The sequence below is a fragment of the Strix aluco genome, chromosome 1 (assembly GCF_031877795.1).
Source record: "Strix aluco isolate bStrAlu1 chromosome 1, bStrAlu1.hap1, whole genome shotgun sequence".
In the NCBI taxonomy this organism is placed as follows: Eukaryota; Metazoa; Chordata; class Aves; order Strigiformes; family Strigidae; genus Strix; species Strix aluco.
This window is the reverse complement of record NC_133931.1, coordinates 107429715-107441905: the sequence shown is the minus strand read 5'-3', so window position 1 is coordinate 107441905 and position 12191 is coordinate 107429715. Positions and strand designations below refer to the sequence as shown.

The 12191-nt window shown below is 35.4% G+C and overlaps 1 protein-coding gene across 3 annotated transcripts in view; it reads right to left on the bottom strand.

The window, feature by feature from the left end:
- The window catches only part of LOC141925841 (solute carrier family 12 member 7-like), a 71513-nt gene that overhangs the window by 32867 nt on the left and 26455 nt on the right, over window positions 1-12191 (bottom strand). For all 3 annotated transcript variants that reach the window (XM_074830548.1, XM_074830543.1, XM_074830535.1), the window contains exons 5-8: window positions 11805-11859; window positions 9604-9734; window positions 5850-6091; window positions 3216-3427 (exon numbers count right to left, since the gene is read on the bottom strand). In XM_074830548.1, coding sequence (XP_074686649.1) covers window positions 3216-3427; window positions 5850-6091; window positions 9604-9734; window positions 11805-11859 — 640 coding nt within the window. The remainder of the gene's footprint in view (window positions 1-3215; window positions 3428-5849; window positions 6092-9603; window positions 9735-11804; window positions 11860-12191) is intronic.

The window sequence follows — 12191 nt, the reverse complement described above, 5'->3', positions numbered from 1 at the left end:
TGTTAGTTCATTCAAATGAAGAGGAGTAACAAATTTACCTAAAGATATGACCAAAGCCATAAAAACAAGAGTTAAGGAAACAAAAGAATTGTAAGTTTCAGGAATTTCAGCAAAGATTTGAGGAGTGACATAAAACAAGACAGGATCTCCAAATTAGCATCCACTCCCTATGGAACATGAAAAGAAAGTCCAAAAATCAGCTTGCCATTGCAAATGAAAAGCACTGAATACTTAATGAGGATTCAACTTTATTCAGTATGACACAGAAGTGACAACGGCCTGAGCACTCCAATGCGTACAGCTCTAATTGTGGAAGCATGCATGCCAGCACGAGTGGGTAAAATCAGCTTAGAGATTTTGTAAAATAGAAATCACTTCCCCCTTTCATAAGATGTAATTACGCAGAGATTTGTTACACTAATTTCCTATGCTCATTTTCCCAAAAGTGACAATCCAATCAGACTTGAAAGTTAGGGTGAGGAAAAAGGGTCACTTTTCAGAAGAATCCAGACATTTGTGGGGAGGCAGGTTTCCCTTCTAGGGTCATTCATGGCTTGTTGAGACCCCTCTAGCAACGTTTAGGGACACATAAACAAGATCTGGTACAATGTATCTAACCCAACTATATATATATATATAACCAACTTGCTACCATGAACCAGAATCATGTTGATGAAAGCTATTTCCAGAATTATCTCATTATTGTTAGGGCCACATTCATGGGCATATTTGGTCAGCTATTTGTAGAATGATTTATTATTGTGAGGACAACATTCATGGAAGGTGTATAAGAGATGCACACTTACTGCATACAAGTGCCCAGTAAATGGTGTGAAGACTTAACACATACTTCCTGACACACCCAGGCATGGTATCTGAGTACTCCCAGCCACAGCTCAAGAAACTTAAATACGCAGTCTGCAGCTGCTAAGTCTTCACACAAAAGTAGAATATACACCATCAGTGGAGGAAAATCCTTCTTGAGAAATCTGTGCCAGTCAATTTCAAGCTTACATTAGGTATCAGAATGTGTTCTCACACTCAGCAAGCGGGACAGGTGATCCACTTAATTCAGCCTTAGCATTATGCGACACTAGGATAGCGAAATGCACTTTTATGCAGTAGTGCTAGTTCAAAATGCACATTTTTCCATAAGCAGAAAAATTAGCACTCAGTCAAAACCTCCAAGAATACTGAAAGACCCAAGGTGCTAACTACGAGTTTACCTGAAATTGTGTTCTACTCAAGGACTGAAACATAACAAACATAAGAACCACTTCTTAAGAGAGTTTCAGATATCAGGAAACTAAAGGCTCACAAGTAGCATCTGCACATGAACAGCTAATAGCAACAATAGCAATGGATAGAAGTGGTAAACACATGGGTGTTATCTTTGAGTTCTGACAAAACCAGCATCTATTCAGTTTTTTCTCGAGTTTTGAGGAACTGGGGAAGTCTCAGCATAGCTTTTGTAAGAGAAAGTTGTCAGAAGTACTGAAGTTCCTTGAGGGAAACATAAATGAAGGTGACCCACTTAATCCAGTATACCTGGATTTTCCACATTTTTCAAAGATTCTGCACCCAAGGAATCTACAGTAGCCATGGGATAACACGAAGACTTCTAACATGGATAAAAAATGGTTCAAAGACAAAAAACAACAGGTAAGAGTAAATGCAAATACAGTTTCATAATGCAGGAAAGCCACCAGTAAGCTTCCATAAGGATCAACAGCAGGGTGTAAACAATGCTCTCCAGTACACTCAAATGGCCTGGAAGGGGAAGCTGGTAGCAAGATGAGAAAGCTTACTGGTATACTCAGTTATTCAAAGTTACAGAAGCAAAACCAGCTGCAAAGAACTACAGAAAAGCCGTATCAGGCTCAGTGACTGAATAGAATGCAACTGATGAAATTCACTATAGGTAATCATCAAGCAATGAACACCAGAAGGTGTATCCCTCACACTGAGGTTTCAGCAGGCTCTCAATGACTGTTAGAGATCTTAGCATTACATGACAGTAGAATAGCGAAAGGCACTTTTATACAGTAGTGCTGGTTCAAAGCAATGTTAATCAGTGAACAGAACTAAAACACATTTTTCCAAAAGATGAAAAATTAGTACTCAGCCTGAAACCTCCAAAAGCAAAACAGCAGTTTAATGCTTACACTGTAGCAAAAAATTAGAACACACAGTTCTCTTCTGAGCTGGGGGAGGAAATGTAAAACTATTCATGAAAAATTGTAGATATGCATGTGGTAAACTCCAAAATGCATAGAACAAACCCTAAGTCACTTTTCTTGTAATAAACATTTCCATCAAAAAGAATTTCACTTTTCACTGAGGAAATAAGAGTGATTTTTTTTAAACATAAAAATTCAGATTCAGAGAAACCTATGCTTTTGTTTCTTTTTACGTATTTGTACACTTCATATTTGATATTTTGAACGGAAATATTATGGCAGTAGTGATTGCTAGTGTTCCTGTTAGAGTTGCATATTTATATAAATCAAACTTTATTTTAAGGGGAAGTCAGGGAGAGGTATCAGAACATTCATTTCATCCTCAGAAACCTTCTTTGTATACAATACAACCCATTACATGTTCAAAATTAATGTTATGACCCAGTGCAATTGGAATCCCAAGCTGCCACAACGGTACAGAAACATAAACATAAGAAAATCTATACACTTAATAGAACATCTCCTGTCCAAATGCTAGTCTGGAAGCTAGAAAGACTGCTTTTCTCCAAACCCATCACTAACTTGCTGTATCACACTGGACAAGTCACAGGACTTCATTCCTCAATGCACCACCTGTAAATTAGAAACAAGTTCCCCCTCAGGAGAGTTTGAGAATGTATTAATGAACAGCTTATTGAAATAAGTGTATCTGGTATACAAAAGAGCCAAACACTTTTAAAAAGTTAGCCGTAATAAACACTTTCCTACTTTTTTTTTTTTTTTTTGAAACAACAACGGCTTTTGAAAGAGTGCCTATAAAACTCCAATGACCCCCAGATGAAAGCATTTGATACTAGGCTTCTAAAACCAGATGGAAACTTTATAGGAGGAAGCATGCTCCAGGTAGCAATCTTTCACACAAACAGATTAAAACTAAAGAAGTAGCGACAGGCTAGACTACTACATTACTGAACAGATACAGGCCAAACTAATAATGTCCAAAAATTTTTAAAATCACTGTGCTTTCCAACTTACCAGTGAGAACTCCACTCATTATTCCTGGAATCCCTTGAATTTCTGTTACATTATTGAGAGTAAAGTAGTCATCACATGTAGCATTAAGCAAAGAACTATCACAGAACAGGCGCCACAGAGTTGTAGTCTTTGTTTCATTATTGCTTTCGGTAAATTTGGCACAGACATCAAAGCTGCGTTTTGACAATGTACGGTTTCCAAGGAGACAGATACTGTAAACAAAAATAAAAAGTGATCCTTCAATATGGTGTTGTACATTAAACCATTTTTTGTCCATCAAACTTCTTCAGAACCCTGTTATTTATAGTATCTCTCTTATACTACATCTACTAAAACAGTATATAGTCTCTGCATATAAAGCTATCATTAATAATCTTTAAAACACCGATCAAACATTTCTACTTTAAGGTATTAATAGCTATTTTGCCTTCTGATTTATTCTTTGGAAAATACAATCAGCTCAAGCAGCTTGGCCACAACATAACAGAGATCATGATTCATTCAGTCCTACAAGAAAGAAGTGAAATTAAGTAATACTTTGTATACCTAATAGAACAATGAGCCTGACCAAGAAAATACAAAAGTAAGATTAAGCCCTTTTCTAGCAAACAAATTTTAGATGACCCTCAAAAATATTAAAATTCAAAAGGCAGGAAATAAGCCAGGAGGGTTAAACAGCAAAATTTAACAACATTAATGAGAGTACAAATTAATATAAAGCAATTAAAACCTCAGAAATGAAAGAAAATTAGAAAACTCAACAGTTTGCAAAAACCAAATTCCTAACAGCAAAGAATATTAAGGATCTAGGAACATTTCTTTGCTAAGCTACACAAAAGATGTTTAGGAGATATCTAGTCCAAGCTTGCTTAATAATGAAATGATATATAATATTTTTGAAGACAAAAGAAGGAACATCAAATAAAACATTTGTGTTAGGCAGATAAATCCAAAAACACATAGCATCCATCTAACACTTCTGAAGGAGCTCAGTTAAGAAGCTGACAACAATCAGTAAAAACATACCACTCGGCATTAGAACAAGTATACTAAGCCAAGCAGAATACTGACCTAGTACAATATCCTGCTTCTGATAGCAACTAAGAGTAGATGCCTCAAGAAGAGTACAAGGCACCAGTACAGCTTCAGGGTATGGCTTCACATGGAAGTTGAGCAGATTTAACAGAAAGCTGCTGCTGAAAAGATCATCTTGCCACTTGCCTTGCTCATTTTCCTTTTAATTGCTATTGAATTGGTGACCCTAGAGCAGCAGGGTGAGCTGATTCAATCCATGGAAACATCTTCCAATTTGATTCAACCGGAAGATCATGAAGTAAGCTATTTTACCATCTTTACAATGGCCAAACCTAGCAGAGGTTAGTGATGCCAACCTAACTAAGTGGAAGCTTGTCTTTTTGATGACCAGCTCACCACCAGATCAGTTTTACCATAGTATAAAACCACTCTTGAGTTTTTCATTTTGAGGCAGATTAGCCAAAATACGAAGAATTATATTTATTGGAAGATAACCTTTTGTTAGTAATTTTTTTCCCCAAGCAACTACAGTAGCAGACACAAATTAGGTTTCCAGGAACTTGGTAATAAATCTTACCGATGCTACACATGCAGATAAACCCTCTTTTACCTATACAGGTGACTGAAAGATTTAAGTATTTCCCTACTGCAAGTCACAGTTTCTCAGAAATTCAACTTTTCTTCATAAAAATGTCAATTTTGAACACATTTTAATTTTTTCAATAGAAGACTTGATATCGTTTTACAGTATAGTCCACAAATATGGCTTTAATGCTCAATTTGTCAACGCAACCATCAACACTTCAACATACTATGGAATGTGTAACAATCATACAGCAAAGGATAACTTCAGTCCTGCTTAACAGACAGCACTTCATAACAAAAGTTACCAGGCTATTCTGCTAACGTGTTAAGCAGTATCATTTTGTTTTCTCTCCAAGCAGAAAAAGATGCACAAAAATGTAACTTATATACTGATAACTGATCAAATGAAATAATTCTTAGTGAGCTGAGAGGTACAAGCTAAAGGTGCTGAGAGGCAATATGCCAAGTGTAACAATAATAAAATTTTATTTTATTAACAAAAAGGTAAAAAGCCTTCACAAACACAAGTGAATTTAACTCTGCAATGTCTCCATTAAATATGGAGAAATGGAAGTTTCAAAAATTTCCTCATGACAAAGTTTGAAAGTATGTTTCTTTCATAACTATGGCTCATAGCCACATTTTCTTAAAGTTTTTACTTTATTCTACAGTTTTTTAGTTTAATTCTTTAGATTAAGCAACTACATGTACTGTCACCTTCCTATTCTTTAGGTGAGGATGGAATAACTGCCAGTAATTTTAAGTACCAAAGAACATTTTCCAGAGTATCATGTCTTAAGAACAACAGAAAAATTTAAATAGGTAACTCAGAACAAGAAATTAACACATAATTGCCTAAAACATGTAAAACTTAACACTGAAGCCAATGTACCAATGTACGTGTATTTTGAAGTTTAGCTTAAAACATGAAATGGTTACAGTAGCTATTCCCTCCCACCACTTTTTTTTTTTTTTTTTAAATTACCCACACTACTTAAGAGATATTGCACTTACGGAAAGTCAGGTGGGTCAAAAGCAGTCTTAATAACTCCAGCATATATAGCAAGGATGGAAAGAATGACACAGGCAAGGAAGACCAGTGCAAGTTTGTTGACATACTTTACTCCCACAAAAACTACTACGGCCATCAGAATGATAATACATGTTCCATAAACTCTCATGTTGTTCAGCATAGCCTCTGTTTCTTTCCCAACCTCTTCTGCTTTAAATATAGCAGCACTTGGAGAAATGTAGGTCTGCAAGAGATATGGCAAACTATCATACATGTAATAACAAACATTTTACTAAGAAATCATTTACTTAAACTTCAAAATCTAAACTTCTGTGACAACGTCAGTTTTACTCTTTCACAAACGAGTGCAACCAGGAAACATAGGCATTTAGGAGGTACAAGGAAGGGGGAGGCAGGGATGAAGAAAAACAAGTTTTGAGAATGAGGTACTGATCCAGCTTCTTCTCTCCCCTTTAAGAGTTTCCACTCCTCAAATTCCTGTCTCTGCCAGACAGGAAAAAACAGTAAGGGGGGGGGGGGGTGGCAGGGGGGCAGATATTGACAAAAGTTAAAAGAAAAAAACAAAACTGAAAACTAGCGCAAACCAGATATATTCTTAGATTAATTCGAAGCATTTGCTGATTAGTAATTCCACTGATTGAAACAAAATATGAAGAATCAAACAAAAGCATAGCTAAAAACGCTTTCAGTACTATAGTCCCTGCACTACAATTTCACAAAATTCAAAGATACCCTAAACATTGTACCCTGAAAAGTGTTTTATGGTGAGTTTACCTTAATTTTTAATCTGAAATTACAACAGCAGATTAGTGCAAAAACAGACAATTTGAACTACTGTGATTTCAAACAGGATTCTCTAAGAGATCTCAATTTCATATAATTTTGTTCTGGGTTCTACCTGAAAAGTTGGAAGCATAGCTTATAGGACTTATACTGATAAATGCAAATGAAAAGACAAACTCTGACCTATAGTTCTGAGACATCTGTGTATTACACTACACAATAAAGATATCTTTATTCCTTCTTCTAACACCTTTACAAAAAAAAACCCTCTGCCCAGCTAAGGGGAGTACTGGGGCTTGAGACAACTCCACTCCTTCAAAACAACTGCTAAATTGACTATCCTTAAAGAACCTAACTTCTAAAGGCAGGAAGAAACTTTGAGCAAGTGCCTATCCTGATACGTTCAGAACCAAAATCCAAAAATAAGACATAGGCAATTCTTTACTAGAATTTTATTTAAATTTAAATAAATTAATTTTAAATTAAATTTAAATCTAGTAAATTAATATTTACTAGAATGCTAGTAGAGATGAAAACTGTCACATTACCATAAAAAAAGGCAAAACAGAAAACTGATTACAGAGAGTAGTTACATATCATTAGAAAATCCTACACCGTGATGTTGCAGAAGTATCAGGCTCTGTGTGGTGGTACTGCTGGAAGTTTTCTTGGTGTGCTTTGTTGCTCTGATGTTCACAACCTTTGCCAGGGAAAGCCACAGGCAGACAACTGATTTCTGCGCCTCCAAATAATCCATGTCCCAGTGGAGAAAAAAAAACCTCAATACTTTGCCTTGTGGCTATGACTGGGGTCTGGTTCTGAGGTCTTTTGCCAGATATGACGTTCTGGGAGGCTTTTTACTTTGAATTCCACAGCCGAACCCCATACACGCTTATTAGCAATACATAAAAGCAGCATGACTCTTAAGTAGGGAGAACAGCACAGCAAATCAAATCCACGATGTGACATGGTGCTAGCGTTGTTAATATAAATCAGATCTCACAAGCTAGTGGTAGTGAATTAGGACTATCTCTCGTTTCAAATCCAGACTTTTTTTGAGTTTATGACATGGGTCATAGTAAGTAGCAAGAAGGAGGAATTCTTAAATACCTCCTGTGCATATCGGCACAGTTTCTGATATGATGACCAATAACTGTCTGGCCCCTTGTGGATGAGGCAAAGCCACAGTAGCTGGGCCATTGCCATACAGACAGTCTTCCACAGCATTTTTACAGGAATATGAAATGTCAAAGCCAGTAGTCTGAAAAGGAGGAAGTGTGATAGATTCTTCATTTCTGCCTCATAGGAGATATGGCCTTCATGTTCTCCATAACCTTTCACTGAGCAACAGCTTTCACCAGTGTACATGGCAGCGCCAAGCATTGTAGAAGTTGAAAGGTTTCTGTGAGTTATCCTGGGAATGCTTGTTTGATGCCAAGCCCACAGACTTTATTTTGGAAGAAGGAGAATAGTCCTCCTAAACCTTAAGAAAATGGCTTAAGAAAATGGCTTAAAAGGACTTATGCCGTACTTACCTACAGTAAGCAGCCATTCCAACAGAAATGTAGAGCCACCTAGGTATGCTGACTGCTTACTATAAAGTAGTTACCAGATTTAAAAACTTATAGTCACGATCTCAAAACTGGAACACTAAAATGGAAAATTCATTCCAGTAGATACAAATTAAGTGGAAGCTCCTTTGAAGAGCTCACTAAAGGATTCTTGGCTCAAAGGCATACAGCCTGGGAAAAATGAAACAAGATATATATTGAGAAGTTACAACAAGATGACAAAAAAAAAAGATGTTGAGAAGACAAAGGATGGGCAATACCATGAAATCCACATCCTTGTAAAACTTGTGAGAGTCACAAGGAAAGAAACTAAAACCTTCTTGTGTTAGATAAAAGAAGAAGAAGAAAAAAAACTTCAGAGTAGAAGAAAAAATAAACTCCAAAGAAAAAATGATAAACTGACTCTCAAGATGGAATCTTTAGCTTTTCAATTCCAAGTCTAAGGTGACCTAAAGCAAGTGCTATGTGCATCTGGGTATTTTGGTCTGGAAAAAGAGATGAGGACATACAACACAGAAGCAGCATAACACACGTATCAAACTTTTTGCAAGTTTGCTGTGTACACCATGAACATATGCAGACAAACATTTAAAGAAGAAACTAATTCCTTCACATTTGTAAATAAACTACTTTTTAAAACTAAAATAACTGACTTAGCATCACGAAATCCAAATGACACTTCAGAGGCCCTGAAAATAGGCATTGTTGCCCATGATTTAATCTGCAATCTAATGTGGTATTTCACTAAGGACTGCACTATTTCTTGTGGCACCTTTTGTCATTTTTGAAACAAAAGTTGTAGTTTTAAGTTGGTACAAAAATAAATTAATATTTAATTTAACATGTCTCCAAAGCCTACCTGTTGATCTGATGTTCTTGTCTGCAAAATCTACTGAAATATTTACTATTTATTTTTCATCTCCTGTTTATATCTCCAGCTTGGTCCTATATGTTTAATTTTGGAATTTTAGGTATGTCTTACTAAAATTAATATAGGTTTTCTTGCAACTCTGTAGGTGTACAGTAGCATAGACATAATTTATGAGATATTTAGTATTCAGAACTTGTTATGAAAAAGTAACAACAGATATGTTGCATCCAGCACAAAACAGTAAACGTCAGATACCAAATTGTGTTTGGTTCCTACATTAATTAGAACAAACTTACAAACAGCCTTTAATTTATTTTTCTATTGTTGATCAGAAGTTTAACTTTTTTAAATGATCACAAGTAGCATAATAATAAGTATTGACATACTGGAAATACGGTATCAAATCTTTAAAAATCGCCAAACTAAAATGCATTTTAGGCCAAGAGCATTCCTCAGCAATCTCGCAAAACAGCCCAAATACATTTAATCTTAAGAGAAACTAGTACTTACCAATAAAATTTCAATGGTACCAAGAATGTACATTGCTCCTGCAAAGGTTGTACCCAAGTAGAAACAAAGTCCCACTGCTCCACCAAACTCTGGTCCTAAAGATCTTGAAATCATGTAGTAAGAGCCTCCAGCTGTGAATTTAACCAAAAAAAGACTCTAATCCTTCAGATTAAGGACAGCAGTAGAGAACAAAAACTTGAATCATTCCATCAAAATAATCAATGTTAACTACTGCATGTATCTACATTGAAATGTTCATACCAAAACTGTATTCAATATCTATACCAACTAAGCAGTTAGAATGTACACTAAAAGTGAATATCCCCATATGCATTTTCTGGGGAACAAGAAGTAAACACCAAGAAAAAGAGAGATAAAAATCCACAAGATAAACAATCTTACTCTCAGATTAAAAAAAGGATATACAAGTATAAATAGATGTGAATCAATCTTTAGTTTCTAACCTCAAGCTGTTCATAATCAAAAATAAACTTCCAGAATAATTTCTTTGAGATAGGGACAAATAAAATTTGTCTCATTAATATGCATTCTTTTTCTTTTCTGTACATGAAACCATTACCACTACAGGCATTTTTTTCAGTACCATTGAAAAGTGATAGGCAGGGATTGTTTTTCTTGTCTACTCATACGCTACACACTTTTCCTCTGAATTTTTCAGTTCTTCTTATTTCCCATATATATGCATCATCTTTCTTTAAGACATAAGCCATTTCTACTGCCCCATTTCCCTTTCAATAAGGTTCTAAGTTTCAAGCTCTTTATCTCTTTATCTAGACTTCCCCCAACCCTCTTAAGGCATGCTCCTCTCTGGTTCCCTCTCCATCTTCTCTTAAATTCATGATGTTTGTCCCACTCATGTCAACTGAGGAAGAAAGAGGAGACAGAGAAAGGAAGTGCTTTATTTTAAATAAACATACACCAGTCTTGTACACAATTAGTCCACAAATAGGAAACACACTTCTAATCAAAAGGCAAAGTCTAAAACTGCTTTTCAATACGAATAAATGAGGAACTAACAAAAAAAAAAATATGATGCATCACCAATCCTTTTACTAAATATAATGCCATTGCATATAACAGCAAGAGACAAGATCCTGCTGCTCAGGTCTCTTGCAATCCTAGGTTCCTATCTGTGCTTTCTGCGTCCTCCACATATTCCACTACGCTTACATTTCTGTAAGAAGCTGGCACCACCAAAAAAAGTCGAAATGAAGACCTATCCGGTGCAAGAACTGCCAACTTCAAAGATTTCTGTGACACTCAGATGTTAAGCAAAACCTTTACAAAGAGCTTTAAAAACATAAGGGGGAAAAGAACAGAACATTTTAGTTACCTGAACACTGATTAGAATAACTAGATTTCATTATAAAATACTAGTATTTGAAACAAAATTTTTTATTGTATTTATATTTCATATATGGTACTGTATCAATGAAATAAAGTTATTCTACACCCTGCACAAGTTGTAGCATTTACTTTTGCCCAACAACTTATGCATCAGTTCTGGAACCCCCTACTAAGCTGGAGAAGCTCTGCAAGTGACAAATTATTTTAACTTCATTGGTAAACTGTTAAGTGTTCATAATCATGTCTGAGCACTGCTATTATCAATTAATGTGTTGAGAAACTGAAAAGGATAAGAGCTTCAAAGGCTAACTGATTTTGCATCCAAAAAACCCAAAAAAACAAAACAGCTTCATAATTGAAGAGGAACAAGATCATCTCTTTATCCTGACCATTTAAGGAGATGAGCATAACCTACCTAGTGTGCTTACATGGAAAAAGATTTCTGCCAGCTGTTATTCTTGCAGAAAGCAACATAATTATCTCCAGTGTTTAGAAATAGAGTCTAGGCAAATTCAGGCAAAAAAGCAGCCATCTTTTTTGTAAATTTGTAAAGAAATCTGCTTTGCATGAAGATGTCTCTATTAGTTTAACTTATCTTTCATTCAAACAGAATGAAATGACTGATGACAAAAATGTGCTATAGTTCATAATTCCTAGAAGGTCCAGTTAAAAGATTGCATCTCACCTTAAAAAGTCATTTATAAATCAATTAAAAGAAAATATGCACTTGACACAAAAGCATTACTTCTGGTATCTCAGACTACAGTAATTTCTTATCCCTGCTTTAAACTTCCATCATTTGACCATTCACCACTTCACATAAAATTCATTACCTGGAACTACACCATTTGTTGCTATTGCACTCATTGAAATTGCAGTTAGCATAGTCTGTGGAAAGATGAAATAGAGGAAATTTAAATTACTGAAAAGTTTTTTAAAAGATGAGGCAAGACAAAGTGATCAAATGAAACTAGGAATTTTTTTAATGCAATGTTACAGCAACCAAAAATGATCATTATCTTTGGTTAGGGATATCCATGTAAATTAAGTACTGTATTTTTCAGTAGAAGATTCAGTTACTTTAAATGTTTGAGACAGTCTTTGAAAAGAACTGGAAGAATACAGACCACTGAACATACTTAAAATAAGATGTTCATTATTCAAATTAAAGAGTAGTGACAAACTGATCAAGTGTCATTGTTATGACAATACCATCTACT